Source organism: Gobius niger (genome assembly GCF_951799975.1).
Source record: "Gobius niger genome assembly, contig: SCAFFOLD_48, whole genome shotgun sequence".
NCBI classification, from domain to species: Eukaryota; Metazoa; Chordata; class Actinopteri; order Gobiiformes; family Gobiidae; genus Gobius; species Gobius niger.
The window spans coordinates 32,501-55,000 of NW_027639329.1; the positions used below are offsets into that span (position 1 = coordinate 32,501).

Here is a 22,500-nt window from a genome sequence, read left to right on the forward strand (position 1 = left end):
TCAGAACATCAGCACATCAGAACATCAGCACACCAGAACATCAGCACACCAGAACATCAGAACATCAGAACATCAGAACATCAGAACATCAGAACATCAGAACACCAGAACATCAGAACATCAGAACATCAGAACACCAGAACATCAGAACATCAGAACACCAGAACACCAGAACATCAGAACATCAGAACATCAGAACATCAGAACAACAGAACATCAGAGCATCAGAACATCGGCACATCAGAACATCAGAACATCAGCACACCAGAACATCAGCACATCAGCACACCAGAACACCAGAACATCAGAACACCAGAACACCAGAACATCAGAACATCAGAACATCAGCACATCAGAACATCAGAACACCAGAACATCAGAACATCAGAACATCAGAACATCAGAACATTGAACATCAGAACATCAGAACATCAGAACATTGAACATCAGAACATTGAACATCAGAACATCAGAACATCAGAACATCAGAACATCAGAACACCAGCACATCAGAACATCAGAACACCAGAACACCAGAACACCAGAACATCAGAACATCAGAACATCAGAACATCAGAACACCAGAACACCAGAACACCAGAACACCAGAACATCAGAACACCAGAACATCAGCACATCAGCACATCAGAACATCAGCACACCAGAACATCAGAACACCAGAACATCAGAACACCAGAACACCAGAACATCAGAACATCAGAACATCAGAACACCAGAACACCAGAACACCAGAACATCAGAACATCAGAACACCAGAACATCAGCACATCAGAACATCAGCACACCAGCACATCAGAACATCAGCACATCAGAACATCAGAACATCAGAACACCAGAACACCAGAACACCAGAACATCAGCACATCAGAACACCAGAACACCAGAACACCAGCACATCAGAACATCAGAACATCAGCACATCAGAACACCAGAACACCAGAACATCAGCACATCAGAACATCAGAACATCAGAACATCAGAACACCAGAACATCAGAACATCAGAACATCAGAACATCAGAACATTGAACATCAGAACATCAGAACATCAGAACACCAGAACATCAGAACATCAGAACATTGAACATCAGAACATCAGAACATCAGAACACCAGAACATCAGAACATTGAACATCAGAACATTGAACATCAGAACATTGAACATCAGAACATCAGAACACCAGAACATCAGAACACCAGAACATCAGAACATCAGAACATCAGAACATTGAACATCAGAACATTGAACATCAGAACATTGAACATCAGAACATTGAACATCAGAACATCAGAACATTGAACACCAGAACATCAGAACACCAGAACACCAGAACATCAGCACATCAGAACATCAGAACACCAGAACATCAGCACATCAGAACATCAGAACACCAGAACATCAGCACATCAGAACATCAGAACACCAGAACATCAGCACATCAGAACATCAGAACACCAGAACACCAGAAATTGAACATCAGAACATTGAACATCAGAACATCAGAACATTGAACATCAGAACTTCAGAACATCAGAACATCAGAACACCAGAACACCAGAACACCAGAACACCAGAACATCAGCACATCAGCACATCAGAACACCAGAACATCAGAACACCAGAAATTGAACATCAGAACATTGAACATCAGAACATCAGAACATCAGAACACCAGAACATCAGAACATTGAACATCAGAACATTGAACATTGAACATCAGAACATCAGAACATCAGAACATCAGAACATCAGAACATCAGAACATCAGAACATCAGAACACCAGAACAGCAGCGTGGAGTTAAAGCAGGTCTCTGGGCCGCTCTTCTGCAGGGCATGTCCTGATGGTTCTTTTGGTTTTCTCTCTGGTCTTTCTGGAAATGAGCCTGAAATCTGACCTTGGTTTGAACTGTGAGCGGAACGAGACTTTCAGAACCAGAACAAGAACATTACTGCCCTGGAGATGAGATTTACAAACCCGGTACGAGCCGTCCCACCCCCACCACGAGCTCCAACATGTTTCCTTTTTCATCTGCGGATTTGACTTTTTGTGGCTCTTGTGTCAGGTTTTTGTTCCGTCTTGGTTCATTTTTCCGGCTTCGTCTGCTGAACATCAGGCCCTAAATATCTTATTATGGAGGAGCTTCAGGAGATCAAGACTTTCAGAACCAGAAACAAGAACATTATTGCCCTGGAGATGAGATTTACAAACCTGCTATGAGCCGCCCCCCCCCACCACGAGCTCCAAACCTACGAGCCGTCCCACCCCCACCACGAGCTCTTTTGTCAGGTTTTTGTTACGTCTTGTTTCATTTTTCCGGCTTCGTCTGCTGAAACATCAGGCCCTAAATATCTTATTATGGAGGAGCTTCAGGAGATCAAGCCCCTGCTGACCGATAAGAACGGAGCTGGACCAGGAACTTGGTGAACATCATCTCGGATGAGCCGACTGACCCAGACCTGCACTAACCAGGACAGCCTGGCACTGTTCTGTAGACCCTCCCATTGTTGGACTGAACCCACACTGCATGACCCGTGCTTGGTGACACATCTCCTGCTGTGGAGGCTGTGGTGGAGGTCAGGTCTGAAACCACACTCCTGAAGATGGCTGGTTGTGGAGGTCAGGAAGGCTCGCAGATGCCTTCAGATTCTTGTCCAGAGCTGCATGTCCTCAGCTGTCTGTCGAGCTCTGAGTTTCTGGACTCGACCCTAGAGTGACAGTGGTTTGTCCAGATGTTGCTGCTGCATGTTCACCTCACTGACTGAGCTTCTCTAAAGTCGAGGAGTGGGGTCAGGGTTCCTTTGTTATGATTTGTTTTTGGTTCAGTGATGTTTGAACCAGTTCCCTTTGAGTAAAGTCGGTTCTCGCTGATTCATCTCATTTATATGTTCGGGGGAAAAGATCCGGCTCTTTCACAACAGAGAACCGAGAACCTTAAAGAAAAGCCGTTCTCTGGCAGATGTTTATCAGAACCACTGGGATGAAGGTCAGATCTTTCAGTGATGTTTCCTCCTCAGGGATTTCATTCTTTCTCCTCAGAGACAGTTTGACACAGCTGTTCACACACACACACACACACACACACACACACACACACACACACACACACACACACACACATGCTCAGTGACAGCTGTCAATCAACCTCCACTCGTTGCCACAGTAACCCCCTCCAGCTGAACCCCCCCCCCCCCCCCCCCCGTCCCAACCCCCCCGTACTGTAGACTCTGCAATGACAATTACTCACAATCATAATGTTTTCCTCTGACTGATGAACATGTTTCCCCCGAGTGAGGCAGAGACTCCCGTCTGTTTACATGTGTCAGTGAGCGTTTCAGACTGAGATGTATGAGGATGGAGCATGGATGGATTTTCTCTTTTTTAAAATGGCTATGACCCAGGTGACCCATGTGACCCAGGTGACCCATGTGACCCAGGTGACCCAGGTGACCCAGGTGACCCATGTGACCAGGGCAGCGTCGAATCCAATAAGCAGGTGCTCTGTGATCAAAGTCTGAAATGACTTACTGAGGCTTGTTGAGAATAACGGCCTGATGTGTTGGAGTGTCCGGCGTCGGCGTCCAGAGGAGGAGCCTGAAGACGCCGTCGTGCGAGTCGGTCATTTAGTTCTGAGGTGTCGCGTGTGGGAGAGCAGATCCACACAGTCCCAGAGAGACTGGCAGTGACCAGGGGCGACAGGGGGGGCGACATGGGGGCGACATGGGGGCGACATGGGGGCGACATGGGGGCGACATGGGGGCGACATGGGGGGCGACATGGGGGGCGACCAGGGGCGACATGGGGGCGACATGGGGGCGACATGGGGGCGACATGAGGGCGACATGGGGGCGACATGAGGGCGACATGAGGGCGACATGGGGGGCGACATGGGGGCGACATGGGGGCGACATGGGGGCGACATGGGGGGCGACATGGGGGGCGACCAGGGGCGACATGGGGGCGACATGGGGGCGACATGGGGGCGACATGAGGGCGACATGGGGGCGACATGAGGGCGACATGAGGGCGACATGGGGGGCGACATGGGGGCGACATGGGGGCGACATGGGGGCGACATGGGGGGCGACATGGGGGGCGACATGGGGGCGACATGAGGGGCGACATGGGGGGCGACATGGGGGCGACATGGGGGCGACATGAGGGCGACATGGGGGCGACATGGGGGCGACATGGGGGGCGACATGGGGGCGACATGGGGGCGACATGGGGGGCGACATGGGGGGCGACATGGGGGGCGACCAGGGGCGACATGGGGGCGACATGGGGGCGACATGGGGGCGACATGGGGGCGACATGAGGGCGACATGGGGGCGACATGAGGGCGACATGAGGGCGACATGGGGGGAGACATGGGGGCCACATGGGGGCGACATGGGGGAGACATGGGGGCGACATGGGGGCCACATGGGGGCGACATGGGGGGCGACATGGGGGCGACATGGGGGGCGACATGGGGGGCGACATGGGGGGCGACATGGGGGCGACATGAGGGGCGACATGGGGGCGACATGGGGGCGACATGAGGGCGACATGGGGGGCGACATGGGGGCGACATGGGGGGCGACATGGGGGGCGACATGAGGGCGACATGGGGGCGACATGGGGGCGACATGGGGGCGACATGGGGGCGACATGGGGGCGACATGGGGGCGACATGGGGGGCGACATGGGGGCGACATGGGGGCGACATGGGGGGCGACATGGGGGGCGACATGGGGGCGACATGGGGGCGACATGGGGGGCGACATGGGGGGCGACATGAGGGCGACATGGGGGCGACATGGGGGGCGACATGAGGGCGACATGGGGGCGACATGGGGGTGACATGGGGGGCGACATGGGGGCGACATGGGGGGCGACATGGGGGGCGACATGGGGGGCGACATGGGGGGCGACATGAGGGGCGACATGGGGGCGACATGGGGGCGACATGAGGGGCGACATGAGGGGCGACATGGGGGGCGACATGGGGGGCGACATGAGGGGCGACATGGGGGCGACATGGGGGCGACATGGGGGGCGACATGGGGGCGACATGGGGGGCGACATGGGGGCGACATGGGGGGCGACATGGGGGGCGACATGGGGGGCGACATGGGGGGCGACATGAGGGGCGACATGGGGGCGACATGAGGGGCGACATGAGGGGCGACATGAGGGGCGACATGAGGGGCGACATGGGGGCGACATGGGGGGCGACATGGGGGGCGACATGAGGGCGACATGGGGGCGACATGGGGGGCGACATGGGGGCGACATGGGGGGCGACATGGGGGCGACATGGGGGGCGACATGGGGGGCGACATGGGGGGCGACATGGGGGGCGACATGAGGGGCGACATGGGGGCGACATGAGGGGCGACATGAGGGGCGACATGAGGGGCGACATGAGGGGCGACATGGGGGCGACATGAGGGGCGACATGGGGGCGACATGAGGGGCGACATGAGGGGCGACATGAGGGGCGACATGAGGGCGACATGAGGGGCGACATGAGGGGCGACATGAGGGCGACATGAGGGCGACATGAGGGGCGACATGAGGGCGACATGAGGGGCGACATGAGGGGCGACATGAGGGGCGACATGAGGGCGACATGAGGGCGACATGAGGGGCGACATGAGGGGCGACATGAGGGGCGACATGAGGGCGACATGAGGGGCGACATGAGGGGCGACATGAGGGCGACATGGGGGCGACATGAGGGCGACATGAGGGCGACATGAGGGGCGACATGAGGGGCGACATGAGGGGCGACATGAGGGGCGACATGGGGGCGACATGAGGGCGACATGAGGGCGACATGAGGGCGACATGAGGGCGACATGAGGGGCGACATGAGGGCGACATGAGGGCGACATGAGGGGCGACATGAGGGGCGACATGGGGGCGACATGAGGGGCGACATGAGGGCGACATGAGGGGCGACATGAGGGCGACATGAGGGGCGACATGAGGGCGACATGGGGGGCGACATGAGGGCGACATGGGGGGCGACATGAGGGGCGACATGAGGGCGACATGAGGGGCGACATGAGGGGCGACATGAGGGGCGACATGAGGGCGACATGAGGGGCGACATGAGGGCGACATGGGGGGCGACATGAGGGGCGACATGGGGGGCGACATGAGGGGCGACATGAGGGCGACATGAGGGGCGACATGAGGGCGACATGAGGGCGACATGAGGGGCGACATGAGGGGCGACATGAGGGCGACATGAGGGGCGACATGAGGGGCGACATGAGGGGCGACATGAGGGCGACATGAGGGGCGACATGAGGGGCGACATGAGGGGCGACATGAGGGCGACATGAGGGGCGACATGAGGGCGACATGAGGGCGACATGAGGGGCGACATGAGGGGCGACATGAGGGCGACATGAGGGGCGACATGAGGGCGACATGAGGGGCGACATGAGGGCGACATGAGGGGCGACATGAGGGCGACATGAGGGCGACATGAGGGGCGACATGAGGGGCGACATGGGGGCGACATGAGGGGCGACATGAGGGCGACATGAGGGGCGACATGAGGGCGACATGGGGGGCGACATGAGGGGCGACATGGGGGCGACATGGGGGGCGACATGGGGGCGACATGGGGGCGACATGAGGGCGACATGAGGGGCGACATGGGGGCGACATGAGGGCGACATGAGGGGCGACATGGGGGCGACATGAGGGCGACATGAGGGGCGACATGAGGGCGACATGAGGGCGACATGAGGGGCGACATGAGGGGCGACATGGGGGCGACATGAGGGGCGACATGAGGGGCGACATGAGGGGCGACATGAGGGGGCGACATGAGGGGCGACATGAGGGCGACATGAGGGGCGACATGAGGGCGACATGAGGGGCGACATGGGGGCGACATGGGGGCGACATGGGGGCGACATGAGGGGCGACATGAGGGGCGACATGAGGGCGACATGAGGGGCGACATGAGGGGCGACATGAGGGCGACATGAGGGGCGACATGAGGGCGACATGGGGGGCGACATGAGGGGCGACATGGGGGGCGACATGAGGGGCGACATGAGGGCGACATGAGGGGCGACATGAGGGGCGACATGAGGGGCGACATGAGGGCGACATGAGGGGCGACATGAGGGCGACATGAGGGCGACATGAGGGGCGACATGAGGGCGACATGAGGGCGACATGAGGGGCGACATGAGGGCGACATGGGGGGCGACATGAGGGGCGACATGAGGGCGACATGAGGGGCGACATGAGGGGCGACATGAGGGGCGACATGAGGGCGACATGAGGGGCGACATGAGGGCGACATGAGGGGCGACATGAGGGGCGACATGAGGGCGACATGGGGGCGACATGAGGGGCGACATGGGGGGCGACATGAGGGGCGACATGGGGGCGACATGGGGGGCGACATGGGGGCGACATGGGGGCGACATGGGGGAGACATGGGGGCGACATGGGGGCGACATGGGGGCGACATGGGGGAGACATGGGGGCGACATGGGGGGCGACATGGGGGAGACATGGGGGGCGACATGGGGGCGACATGGGGGCGACATGGGGGCGACATGGGGGGCGACATGAGGGGCGACATGGGGGCGACATGAGGGGCGACATGAGGGCGACATGAGGGGCGACATGAGGGGCGACATGAGGGCGACATGGGGGGCGACATGAGGGGCGACATGAGGGGCGACATGGGGGCGACATGGGGGAGACATGGGGGAGACATGGGGGCGACATGGGGGGCGACATGAGGGGCGACATGGGGGCGACATGAGGGGCGACATGGGGGCGACATGAGGGGCGACATGAGGGGCGACATGAGGGGCGACATGGGGGCGACATGGGGGCGACATGGGGGCGACATGGGGGAGACATGGGGGCGACATGGGGGAGACATGGGGGCGACATGGGGGCGACATGGGGGGCGACATGAGGGGCGACATGGGGGCGACATGGGGGCGACATGGGGGCGACATGGGGGCGACATGGGGGCGACATGGGGGCGACATGAGGGGCGACATGAGGGGCGACATGAGGGGCGACATGAGGGGCGACATGGGGGGCGACATGAGGGGCGACATGAGGGGCGACATGAGGGGCGACATGAGGGGCGACATGAGGGGCGACATGAGGGCGACATGAGGGGCGACATGAGGGCGACATGGGGGCGACATGGGGGCGACATGAGGGGCGACATGAGGGGCGACATGGGGGGCGACATGAGGGGCGACATGGGGGCGACATGAGGGGCGACATGAGGGGCGACATGAGGGCGACATGAGGGGCGACATGAGGGGCGACATGGGGGGCGACATGAGGGGCGACATGGGGGCGACATGAGGGGCGACATGGGGGGCGACATGAGGGGCGACATGAGGGGCGACATGAGGGGCGACATGGGGGCGACATGGGGGCGACATGGGGGCGACATGAGGGCGACATGAGGGGCGACATGAGGGCGACATGAGGGCGACATGAGGGGCGACATGAGGGGCGACATGAGGGGCGACATGAGGGGCGACATGAGGGGCGACATGAGGGGCGACATGAGGGGCGACATGAGGGGCGACATGAGGGGCGACATGAGGGCGACATGAGGGGCGACATGAGGGGCGACATGAGGGGCGACATGGGGGCGACATGGGGGCGACATGGGGGGCGACATGGGGGCGACATGGGGGCGACATGAGGGGCGACATGGGGGCGACATGAGGGGCGACATGAGGGGCGACATGAGGGGCGACATGGGGGGCGACATGAGGGGCGACATGAGGGGCGACATGAGGGGCGACATGAGGGCGACATGGGGGCGACATGGGGGGAGACATGGGGGCGACATGAGGGGCGACATGAGGGGCGACATGAGGGGCGACATGAGGGGCGACATGAGGGGCGACATGAGGGGCGACATGAGGGGCGACATGAGGGGCGACATGAGGGGCGACATGAGGGGCGACATGAGGGCGACATGAGGGGCGACATGAGGGCGACATGAGGGGCGACATGAGGGCGACATGAGGGCGACATGGGGGCGACATGGGGGCGACATGAGGGGCGACATGAGGGGCGACATGAGGGGCGACATGAGGGCGACATGAGGGGCGACATGAGGGCGACATGAGGGGCGACATGAGGGGCGACATGAGGGGCGACATGAGGGGCGACATGGGGGCGACATGAGGGGCGACATGAGGGGCGACATGAGGGGCGACATGAGGGCGACATGAGGGGCGACATGAGGGCGACATGGGGGGCGACATGAGGGCGACATGAGGGGCGACATGAGGGCGACATGAGGGGCGACATGAGGGGCGACATGAGGGGCGACATGAGGGCGACATGAGGGGCGACATGAGGGCGACATGGGGGGCGACATGAGGGGCGACATGAGGGCGACATGAGGGGCGACATGAGGGCGACATGGGGGGCGACATGAGGGCGACATGAGGGCGACATGAGGGCGACATGAGGGCGACATGAGGGCGACATGGGGGGCGACATGAGGGCGACATGAGGGGCGACATGAGGGCGACATGAGGGGCGACATGAGGGGCGACATGAGGGCGACATGAGGGGCGACATGAGGGGCGACATGAGGGCGACATGAGGGCGACATGAGGGGCGACATGAGGGCGACATGAGGGGCGACATGAGGGGCGACATGAGGGGCGACATGAGGGCGACATGAGGGCGACATGAGGGGCGACATGAGGGGCGACATGGGGGGCGACATGGGGGGCGACATGAGGGGCGACATGAGGGCGACATGAGGGGCGACATGAGGGGCGACATGAGGGCGACATGAGGGGCGACATGAGGGCGACATGAGGGGCGACATGGGGGCGACATGGGGGCGACATGGGGGCGACATGGGGGCGACATGAGGGGCGACATGAGGGGCGACATGAGGGCGACATGAGGGGCGACATGAGGGCGACATGAGGGGCGACATGAGGGGCGACATGAGGGCGACATGAGGGGCGACATGAGGGCGACATGAGGGGCGACATGGGGGCGACATGGGGGCGACATGGGGGCGACATGGGGGCGACATGAGGGGCGACATGAGGGGCGACATGAGGGCGACATGAGGGGCGACATGAGGGGCGACATGAGGGCGACATGAGGGGCGACATGAGGGCGACATGGGGGGCGACATGAGGGGCGACATGGGGGGCGACATGAGGGGCGACATGAGGGCGACATGAGGGGCGACATGAGGGGCGACATGAGGGGCGACATGAGGGCGACATGAGGGGCGACATGAGGGCGACATGAGGGCGACATGAGGGGCAACATGAGGGCGACATGAGGGCGACATGAGGGGCGACATGAGGGCGACATGGGGGGCGACATGAGGGGCGACATGAGGGCGACATGAGGGGCGACATGAGGGGCGACATGAGGGGCGACATGAGGGCGACATGAGGGGCGACATGAGGGCGACATGAGGGGCGACATGAGGGGCGACATGAGGGCGACATGGGGGCGACATGAGGGGCGACATGGGGGGCGACATGAGGGGCGACATGGGGGCGACATGGGGGGCGACATGGGGGCGACATGGGGGCGACATGGGGGAGACATGGGGGCGACATGGGGGCGACATGGGGGCGACATGGGGGAGACATGGGGGCGACATGGGGGGCGACATGGGGGAGACATGGGGGGCGACATGGGGGCGACATGGGGGCGACATGGGGGCGACATGGGGGGCGACATGAGGGGCGACATGGGGGCGACATGAGGGGCGACATGAGGGGCGACATGAGGGGCGACATGGGGGCGACATGGGGGAGACATGGGGGAGACATGGGGGCGACATGGGGGGCGACATGAGGGGCGACATGGGGGCGACATGAGGGGCGACATGGGGGCGACATGAGGGGCGACATGGGGGCGACATGGGGGAGACATGGGGGCGACATGGGGGCGACATGGGGGGCGACATGAGGGGCGACATGGGGGCGACATGAGGGGCGACATGAGGGGCGACATGAGGGGCGACATGGGGGCGACATGGGGGAGACATGGGGGAGACATGGGGGCGACATGGGGGCGACATGGGGGCGACATGGGGGGCGACATGGGGGCGACATGAGGGGCGACATGAGGGGCGACATGAGGGGCGACATGAGGGGCGACATGGGGGGCGACATGAGGGGCGACATGAGGGGCGACATGAGGGGCGACATGAGGGGCGACATGAGGGGCGACATGAGGGGCGACATGAGGGCGACATGAGGGGCGACATGAGGGCGACATGGGTGCGACATGGGGGCGACATGAGGGGCGACATGAGGGGCGACATGGGGGGCGACATGAGGGGCGACATGGGGGCGACATGAGGGGCGACATGAGGGGCGACATGAGGGGCGACATGAGGGGCGACATGAGGGCGACATGAGGGGCGACATGAGGGCGACATGAGGGCGACATGAGGGGCGACATGAGGGGCGACATGAGGGGCGACATGAGGGCGACATGGGGGCGACATGAGGGGCGACATGGGGGGCGACATGAGGGGCGACATGGGGGCGACATGGGGGGCGACATGGGGGCGACATGGGGGCGACATGGGGGAGACATGGGGGCGACATGGGGGCGACATGGGGGCGACATGGGGGAGACATGGGGGCGACATGGGGGGCGACATGGGGGAGACATGGGGGGCGACATGGGGGCGACATGGGGGCGACATGGGGGCGACATGGGGGCGACATGGGGGCGACATGGGGGCGACATGGGGGAGACATGGGGGCGACATGGGGGCGACATGGGGGAGACATGGGGGAGACATGGGGGCGACATGGGGGGCGACATGGGGGCGACATGGGGGGCGACATGAGGGGCGACATGAGGGGCGACATGAGGGCGACATGAGGGGCGACATGAGGGCGACATGAGGGGCGACATGAGGGGCGACATGGGGGGCGACATGGGGGGCGACATGGGGGCGACATGGGGGCGACATGAGGGGCGACATGAGGGCGACATGGGGGGCGACATGAGGGGCGACATGGGGGCGACATGAGGGCGACATGAGGGGCGACATGAGGGGCGACATGAGGGGCGACATGAGGGCGACATGAGGGGCGACATGAGGGCGACATGGGGGGCGACATGGGGGGCGACATGAGGGGCGACATGAGGGCGACATGAGGGGCGACATGAGGGCGACATGGGGGGCACTGAGGGCACGGAGAACATGCAGTTAGGAGTGTTTATGGAGGTTTAACCTGACGGGACAAATCCAGTCCGGAAAGTGTTGATATTTTAACAGTTTAAGCAGAAACACCTTTCATCGTAGCTGTTGCTGATTATGGAGCTGTATTTGGTGTATTTGGTGTATTTAGTGTATTTAGTGTATTTGGTGTATTTGGTTTATTTGGTGTATTTGCTGTATTTGCTGCACATGAAGCAGTCAGGGTTGGGTTCCTGCTCGGAGCTCAGGGAGAACCTTCTGGAGCAGGTCAGACCCAGAGAACAGAGCGACCCACTTCATCTCAGCCGCTCGGAGCAGGAACAAAGTCACTCCCACTGACCTACAATCCACTTTTCTTTGGAGACAGACTCTGTTATTGACGTATCTGACCTCTAGGGGTCTCCATCGTGTCAGCTTAAGAAGAGAAGCTTCTCCTGCTGTAGATCAGTCGTTACTAAGAGAAGCTTCTCCTGCTGTAGATCAGTCGTTAAGAGAAGCTTCTCCTGCTGTAGATCAGTCGTTAAGAGAAGCTTCTCCTGCTGTAGATCAGTCGTTACTAAGAGAAGCTTCTCCTGTTGTAGATCAGTCGTTAAGAGAAGCTTCTCCTGCTGTAGATCAGTCGTTAAGAGAAGCTTCTCCTGCTGTAGATCAGTCGTTAAGAGAAGCTTCTCCTGCTGTAGATCAGTCGTTACTAAGAGAAGCTTCTCCTGCTGTAGATCAGTCGTTAAGAGAAGCTTCTCCTGCTGTAGATCAGTCGTTAAGAGAAGCTTCTCCTGCTGTAGATCAGACGTTACTAAGAGAAGCTTCTCCTGCTGCAGATCAGTCGTTACTAAGAGAAGCTTCTCCTGCTGCAGATCAGACGTTACTAAGAGAAGCTTCTCCTGCTGCAGATCAGTCGTTACTAAGAGAAGCTTCTCCTGCTGTAGATCAGTCGTTACTAAGAGAAGCTTCTCCTGCTGTAGATCAGTCGTTAAGAGAAGCTTCTCCTGCTGTAGATCAGTCCTGGCTCAGAGAAGCTTCTCCTGCTGTAGATCAGTCGTTACTAAGAGAAGCTTCTCCTGCTGTAGATCAGTCGTTACTAAGAGAAGCTTCTCCTGCTGCAGATCAGTCGTTAAGAGAAGCTTCTCCTGCTGTAGATCAGTCGTTACTAAGAGAAGCTTCTCCTGCTGTAGATCAGTCGTTACTAAGAGAAGCTTCTCCTGCTGTAGATCAGTCGTTACTAAGAGAAGCTTCTCCTGCTGCAGATCAGTCGTTAAGAGAAGCTTCTCCTGCTGCAGATCAGTCGTTAAGAGAAGCTTCTCCTGCTGCAGATCAGTCGTTAAGAGAAGCTTCTCCTGCTGTAGATCAGTCGTGGCTAAAGTGCGGCTCCCTTGTCGTACTGATGTGACGTTCCTGAGCGAGCGGCTCTTTTGAACGGCTCTTAAGGTGAACGGCTCTATTGAACGGCTCTTTAAGGTGAACGGCTCTTTTGAACGGCTCTTTAAGGTGAACGGTTCTCGGACCTGGATTGTGAAAAGAGCCGGATCTTTCTCAAAGCTAAAGGCACGGAAATACTGTATTACAAAGAGCCAGTCTTTTAAACGGCTCTTTGAGATCCCAGTGAAGAGCCGAGAGTAACGGATGATGCTGATAAGTATATTGCCTGGGCTTGTGCGCTGTGGCTGCGCTTCGGGTGCAGGTAAAAAGCTGCTGTGCCATCTGGGCATTTGGACACGTACTTTTTGAAACTTGCCACCGGACACAACGGATCGCCTGGCATCGCACACATGAAACCACGGAGGTTTCCTTTCTGAGCTTCGTTGGGGTCAGAGTGCCTGCTTGGGATGGTGGCAGCTCTAGTCGTTCTCGGACTTTCTGTTTTATCACCGCTTTAAGCACCGCGTTGTACACTGTAGTGTTTCCCCGTCTGAGGCTGCACTGACGCGGAAAACTCTCTCAAAATGTTGTTCAGTTCATCTGCTGATACATGGTCGAGTTCAGCATGTTTCCCCTTTTCTTTTATGAAGTCTTTCAGGATCGTGACAGCCCATTTGGTTAGTTTGTGTTCTCTTCGTCTTTCTCATCTTCAATCCCGTTCAGCTGCTCCAGCGTTAACTCCTTGTGCCTTTGCTTTTCTTGCTCTCGTCTTCTTCCCATTCATCAAACCATTTATTTTGGCCAAAAATATTAAAATTTATAACAAAATCCATCTCCAGTCAGTCTTTGATCAGCTTAACGTTTATTCAGCTGTGTCACGCGTTGCTATGGCGACGCCACAGCGGAGTGATATCCCAGTGATTTAACCACCGGACTACGTGTGCGGTTATACCAAAATAATGCACCAGCCAATCAGAGTCCAGTATCACCCAGACCCTGGTGTAAAGAGTAATAATCAGTTCTTACACTGTTGATCTGACACATGAGACACAGTGTTTGTGTTTCCTGGTGTTCGGGCTCAGACGTTCAGTTCAGTTCAGTTGCTTCTTCTGACCTAAATGTGACAAAAATGTGACAAAAATGTGACAAAAATGTGACAAAAATGTGACAAAAATGTGACAAAAATGTGACAAAAACTCAACAAAAATGTGACAAAAATGTGACAAAAATGTGACAAAAACTCAACAAAAATGTGACAAAAATTCAACAAAAAAGTGACAAAATGGAAAAAAGAAAGAAAGAAAAAACATACAAAAGGAGACACAGGAACAACGCGAGGAAAAAGATCAGTTTTGTGGTTCTTAGCTTTCAAATGAGGTGTTATAATAGAGGACAGAACGCATTTGTTTTTTCTTTTTTTTTACCCAGATTTTGATTCATGTTGTAATATTTTCCCGCGGTTAAAAAGGTGAATATCGGCCTCTGTAACACTTTCATTTCAAATGTTAAAAAGGAGAAACATTATCATCACATTAATATCGTTAAGTAAAGACATTTGACATGGTTTGATTGTTCTTTCATGGTTTTCGCTCTTCAGTTTGCCTCCAGTTCTGACCTAAAGGTCGTGGGTCTGATCCCTCCTCAGACCAGGGCATAAGGGTCACCGTGTCCTTGAGCAAGACACTTCCCTCACATTACAGACGTGTGGGCAGAGAGGGAGAAACAGGAGGAACTCACACACAGGAGCAGGAAGTGCTTTGCTCAAGGACACAGAGACATCCTGCAGCTGGAGCAGGGATTGGAACCAGAAACCTTTCTGCTTCTGGAGCGAGACTGACTTTGAGTCATCAGATCAGGTTCATATTTGATGATTGTTTTGTTTGAGCTTCAGGTCTGGGATCGTTTTGGTTCAAAGTTTCACCAAAACTTTGCTCCTGCAACAAACAGCTCAATACCGGGATTATGTAGTAGTAGTTCATGTAGTAGTAGTAGTTCATGTAGTTGTAGTAGTAGTATTGTGGTAGTATTGTAGTATTGTAGTAGAAGTACCACTCATGTCTCAGCAGGAGCAGTGGTGCAGAGTGTCCACCAGGGGGAGCTGTTTTCTCACAGTTAAACCTCTCACTCTCTGTTTGTTAAAGAGTCTAAGATCATAAAGTCACAAATGTCCGAGATACAAGAATAAAGAATAAACTAAGCTGACAGTTTATCTCCAGCGTCCACAAATGTGAGGGAAATGTTGTTGTAAAATAATAATAATAATAATAATAATAATAATAAAGAAAGGGAGGGGTCTGTGATGTTTGTAAAAACCTTTGAGCCTTTGGTGTTGTTTGTGTTTCAGCCCGAGCGCTCGCGGCGACGGCGCCCGCAGGAAGCTCTACAGCGCCGTCCCCGGCCGCCATTTTGTGGTGGTGCGTCCGTACAGCGCTCAGGCCGACGGAGAGGTCAGCCTGTACAAGGGAGACAGGGTCAAAGGTGAACCACACAACTACACAACTACACCACTACACAACTACACAACTACACAACTACACAACTACACAACTACACAACTACACAACTACACACAACCTCACACAACAACAGGGAAACACACACACACACACAGGAAATAACTCGCGCAGCAGAGCCCGACCGATCTGGATGTTTGTCTCCGATACGCCGATATTTCATCTCTCAAATAGCCTGTAGTTCACCTCTAACCCCCGCCTGAGCTCATAGACCAGAGTTATTCATTTGAAAGCTAAGACCTACAAAACTAATCATGACTTTTTGTCGCGTTGTGGCCGTGTGTTTGTCTGTTTTTTTTGTTTTCATCACGTTTTTGTCGCTTCTTTATTGTGTTATTGTTGTTTTTGTTGCTCGTTTGTGTCTGTTTTTGTGCATAAAGCCCGTTATTTTGACTCATTATTTCAAAGTTTCTTTTACTCAGAGTAAATATATTGTTTGTAATGTTCACCTATTCTTTATATTTGACGTTGCAGAAACATCGAGACTTCCTGTTCCTTCTAAACTTTCTACTAAACATGAAAGTCCTCTAATACAGCGCCCCCTGCTGCCACAGTTTAGCTTATAAACAGTGTTTCTATATATTTCTGATAGGGCGGCGCGATTATTGAAAACAAAACATAATAATCACGATTATTTTTGTCATAATTGAAATCACGATTATTCAAACGATTAGTTGCTTCCTTTATTTTGTTTATATATTTATTAATAAAAAACGATGCTGAATATTTTCTGTTTTCTGAACAGTCATAAAAGTACAAATGATTTCAAGTATGTCCGATTAAGGAGAGGTCTCTGTGTCACACCTGCCCCCTGCTGGCCTCACACCTGCCCCCTGCTGGCCAGGCCTCACACCTGCCCCCTGCTGCCCTCACACCTGCCCCCTGCTGGCCAGCCCTCACACCTGCCCCCTGCTGGCCTCACACCTGCCCCCTGCTGGCCAGCCCTCACACCTGCCCCCTGCTGGCCTCACACCTGCCCCCTGCTGGCCAGCCCTCACACCTGCCCCCTGCTGACCAGTCCTCACACCTGCCCCCTGCTGCCCTCACACCTGCCCCCTGCTGCCCTCACACCTGCCCCCTGCTGACCTCACACCTGCCCCCTGCTGACCTCACACCTGCCCCCTGCTGGCCAGCCCTCACACCTGCCCCCTGCTGACCAGTCCTCACACCTGCCCCCTGCTGCCCTCACACCTGCCCCCTGCTGCCCTCACACCTGCCCCCTGCTGCCCTCACACCTGCCCCCTGCTGACCTCACACCTGCCCCCTGCTGACCTCACACCTGCCCCCTGCCCTCACACCTGCCCCCTGCTGCCCTCACACCTGCCCCCTGCTGCCCTCACACCTGCCCCCTGCTGCCCTCACACCTGCCCCCTGCTGACCAGTCCTCACACCTGCCCCCTGCTGCCCTCACACCTGCCCCCTGCTGCCCTCACACCTGCCCCCTGCTGACCAGTCCTCACACCTGCCCCCTGCTGGCCTCACACCTGCCCCCTGCTGACCAGTCCTCACACCTGCCCCCTGCTGCCCTCACACCTGCCCCCTGCTGACCTCACACCTGCCCCCTGACCTCACACCTGCCCCCTGCTGCCCTCACACCTGCCCCCTGCTGCCCTCACACCTGCCCCCTGCTGCCCTCACACCTGCCCCCTGCTGCCCTCACACCTGCCCCCTGCTGCCCTCACACCTGCCCCCTGCTGCCCTCACACCTGCCCCCTGCTGCCCTCACACCTGCCCCCTGCTGCCCTCACACCTGCCCCCTGCTGCCCTCACACCTGCCCCCTGCTGGCCTCACACCTGCCCCCTGCTGCCCTCACACCTGCCCCCTGCTGGCCTCACACCTGCCCCCTGCTGGCCTCACACCTGCCCCCTGCTGACCAGTCCTCACACCTGCCCCCTGCCCTCACACCTGCCCCCTGCTGACCAGTCCTCACACCTGCCCCCTGCTGCCCTCACACCTGCCCCCTGCTGGCCTCACACCTGCCCCCTGCTGGCCTCACACCTGCCCCCTGCTGGCCGGCCCTCACACCTGCAGCGCAGCACTGTTTGTTTTTATGTCGGGCAAAAGCACGAGCCGTGGCACGTGAAATGCGAAGGAGAAATAATCCCAGCGCCGTGAAATAATGCAAGTCTGCTTTGCAAAAATAGATAAATAAAAATAAAAATTAATTAAAAAAGAAAAAAAAAAAAATTAGAAAAAAAAAAACTATGCCAATTTTGTAATCGTTTAGTGGAATAATCAAAATTGTAGTCAAATTTCAATTAATTGCACAGAATAACTGACATGGTCGGCTCGGATGGCGATGGTCTGTGATTGTTTTGGTGAATTTGAGCTGATGTAGAAGAGGGCGGAGCCTGAGTGCGGCGGGTGTGGATGTTGTGGATGTTTGGAGGCGTCAGGTCGCTCTTCGTCTCCTCGAGTCGAGTTTGTGAAATCACCAAATCAGCCTGGATTCACGCCTCACTTCCCTCGGATCGTTTCCCCTGAGGCGCCTCAATGGAGCTGATCTGAGCAGGTTTTCTCGCTTTAGGAGAAACTCGGAAACACTTTGAAGCTTTGAGTTTATTCAGATTTAGAGGCAGATTTCAAAGACTCATTACGGCTTTAATCACCGATGAAGACGAGGTTCGGTTTGAGGAAGTGGAGCTCGTCTCGTTTTCGTGAATGATCTGATAAACCGGTGACATTTAATCCACATTTGTGAGTCAAATCCACGACCTTTGAGTGACGTCATCTTCATGCCAGGACACCTCAGCTCCGACACGTCGAAACAAACAGAGCAGAATCCTGTGGTGGTAACTACGGCAACGGGACTGGCTTTACGGTGTCCTGAAGTCCAGCGTCTTTCCTCTCTGCACAAAGGAACCCAGGTCACATGACTCATGAAGGATACGTTCAGAATCAGTCTAATAACGGAGCCCATTTTCTCCAGTTTGGCTTTACCCTAATCAAAAAGCTTCTTGGGGAAAAAACACCAAAACAGCCACAAAAAAGGAGAAGAAAACAAGGATGTAAACGCAACAAAAATGTGATAAAAACTCAACAAAAATGTGACAAAAACTCGACAAAAAAGTGATAAAAACTGAGAAAAAATGTGACAAAAATTCAACCAAAAAGTGACAAAAATTCAACAAAAATGTGACAAAAACTCGACAAAAATGTGACAAAAACTCGACAAAAATGTGACAAAAACTCAACAAAAATGTGACAAAAACTCAACAAAAATGTGACAAAAACTCAACAAAAATGTGACAAAAATTCAACAAAAAAGTGACAAAAATTCAACAAAAATGTGACAAAAACTCAACAAAAACGTGACAAAAACTCAACAAAAATGTGACAAAAACTCAACAAAAATGTGAAAAAAACTCAACAAAAATGTGACAAAAATTCAACAAAAATGTGACAAAAACTCGACAAAAATGTGACAAAAATGTGACAAAAATGTGATAAAAACTCGACAAAAATGTGACAAAAACTCGACAAAAATGTGACAAAAATGTGACAAAAACTCAACAAAAATGTGACAAAAACTCAACAAAAATGTGACAAAAACTCAACAAAAATGTGACAAAAACTCAACAAAAATGTGACAAAAACTCAACAAAAATGTGACAAAAACTCAACAAAAATGTGACAAAAACTCAACAAAAATGTGACAAAAACTCAACAAAAATGTGACAAAAACTCAACAAAAATGTGAAAAAAACTCAACAAAAATGTGACAAAAATTCAACAAAAATGTGACAAAAACTCGACAAAAATGTGACAAAAATGTGACAAAAATGTGATAAAAACTCGACAAAAATGTGACAAAAACTCGACAAAAATGTGACAAAAATGTGACAAAAACTCAACAAAAATGTGACAAAAACTCAACAAAAATGTGACAAAAACTCAACAAAAATGTGACAAAAACTCAACAAAAATGTGACAAAAACTCAACAAAAATGTGACAAAAACTCAACAAAAATGTGACAAAAACTCAACAAAAATGTGACAAAAATGTGACAAAAATGTGATAAAAACTCGACAAAAATGTGACAAAAACTCAACAAAAATGTGACAAAAACTCAACAAAAATGTGACAAAAATGTGACAAAAATGTGATAAAAACTCGACAAAAATGTGACAAAAACTCAACAAAAATGTGACAAAAACTCAACAAAAATGTGACAAAAACTCAACAAAAATGTGACAAAAACTCAACAAAAATGTGACAAAAACTCAACAAAAATGTGACAAAAACTCAACAAAAAAGTGACAAAAACTGAGAAAAAATGTGACAAAAATTCAACAAAAATGTGACAAAAACTCAACAAAAAAATAACAAAAACTCAACCAAAAAGTGACAAAAACTCAACAAAAATGTGACAAAAACTCAACAAAAATGTGACAAAAACTCAACAAAAATGTGACAAAAATTCAACAAAAATGTGACAAAAACTCAACAAAAAAATAACAAAAACTCAACCAAAAAGTGACAAAAACTCAACAAAAATGTGACAAAAACTCGACAAAAATGTGACAAAAACTCAACAAAAATGTGACAAAAACTCAACAAAAATGTGACAAAAACTCAACAAAAATGTGACAAAAATTCAACAAAAAAATGACAAAAACTCAACAAAAAAGTGACAAAAACTCAACAAAAAAGTGACAAAAACTCAACAAAAATGTGACAAAAACTCAACAAAAATGTTACAAAAACTCAACAAAAATGTGACAAAAATTCAACAAAAAAATGACAAAAACTCAACAAAAATGTGACAAAAACTCAACAAAAATGTTACAAAAACTCAACAAAAATGTGACAAAAATTCAACAAAAAAATGACAAAAACTCAACAAAAAAGTGACAAAATGGAAAAAAAGAAAGAAAGAAAAAACATACAAAAGGTGACACAACACAGCAACAACGCGAGGAAAAAGATCAGTTTTGTGGTTCTTAGCTTTCAAATGAGGTGTTATAATAGAGGACAGAATGCATTTGGTTTAGGCGGGGGGTAAGAGGTTAATTTGCCAAATGTTTATTTTTTTTTACCCAAATTTTGACTCATGTTGTAATATTTTCCCGCGGTTAAAAAAGTGAATATCGGTCTCTGTAACACTTTCATTTCAAACTTTAAAAAGGAGAAACATTATGATCATATTAATATCGTTAAATAAAGACATTTGACATGGTTTTCGCTCTTCAGTTTGCCTTCAGTTCCAGTCTAACCTCCTCTGTGTGTGTCAGTGCTGAGCATCGGCGAGGGCGGCTTCTGGGAGGGCAGCGCCCGCGGGCAGGTGGGCTGGTTCCCGGCCGACTGCGTGGAGGAGGTCGCCGCCAAAGCCCTGGAGGAGCGCACGTGTGAGTAGCTCCGCCCACACTGCAGCTCCGCCCACACTGTAGCTCCGCCCACACTGTAGCTCCGCCCACACTGCAGCTCCGCCCGCACTGTAGCTCCACCCACACTGTAGCTCTGCCCACACTGTAGCTCTGTCCACACTGTAGCTCCGCCCACACTGCAGCTCCGCCCACACTGTAGCTCCGTCCACACTGTAGCTCCGCCCACACTGTAGCTCCGCTCACACTGTGACTCCGCTCCCGCATCATTCTGGAATAAACCACTGGTTCCTAAACTTTCCCTGAGCTGATGTCTGTCCAGGGTAGACGGGGACTCTGGTTAGTGGCTCCTCCTCTAACCCCTGTGCCACGACTCCTCCTCTAACCCCTGTGCCACGACTCCTCCTCTAACCCCTGTGCCACGGCTCCTCCTCTAACCCCTGTGCCACGGCTCCTCCTCTAACCCCTGTGCCACGGCTCCTCCTCTAACCCCTGTGCCACGGCTCCTCCTCTAACCCCTGTGCCACGGCTCAGGAGGATGACGCGGCGCCGTATGCTCCGGGACCTCCGGGACCTCCGGGACCTCCTGGAGCTCCATCAGGTCACGCTGACGCCGTTATTTCCCGGCTCAGAGAGAATCATGTTTGTCTGTAATTCTGTCCGTAATCCGTTAATCTGCGGCGGAGATTACACCCAATCCCATTGTTTCACATCGAGCTCGAACTCGGGAACTTTCAATCTGACACAGGAACCTGTCACATACAGAGACGTGCGAGAGAAGCTTCTGCCGTCGATGGAAGACACGACCATGAGGCGTTTTAGGTTTTAACAGAAGGCGTTTCTGCAGAAGAAAGGACAGAACGATCTGAAGTGGAATGAAAACTCATAACGGGCAATGCTTTCACAATAAAAGCATTCATTTGTGATGCTTTCAAAATAAAAGTCTTGAATTTCAGATGTTTTAAAAATAAAAGTCTTAAATTTGTGCCGTTTTCAAAATAAAAGTCTTAAATTTCAGATTTTTTTAAAAATAAGTCTTAAATTTCAGATGTTTTCAAAATAAAA

General features: G+C 54.0%; 1 protein-coding gene across 1 annotated transcript in view; it reads left to right on the top strand.

Moving 5' to 3' along the window:
- Positions 1–12,216: 12,216 nt before the first annotated feature.
- LOC306982579 (SH3 and multiple ankyrin repeat domains protein 2-like) overlaps positions 12,217–22,500 on the top strand; it is a gene marked incomplete at its 5' end in the record, with an annotated part of 69,051 nt that continues 58,767 nt past the window's right edge. The window contains 3 exons of the mRNA XM_079583044.1: positions 12,217–12,248; positions 15,917–16,074; positions 21,346–21,459. Coding sequence (XP_079439170.1) covers positions 12,217–12,248; positions 15,917–16,074; positions 21,346–21,459 — 304 coding nt within the window. The remainder of the gene's footprint in view (positions 12,249–15,916; positions 16,075–21,345; positions 21,460–22,500) is intronic.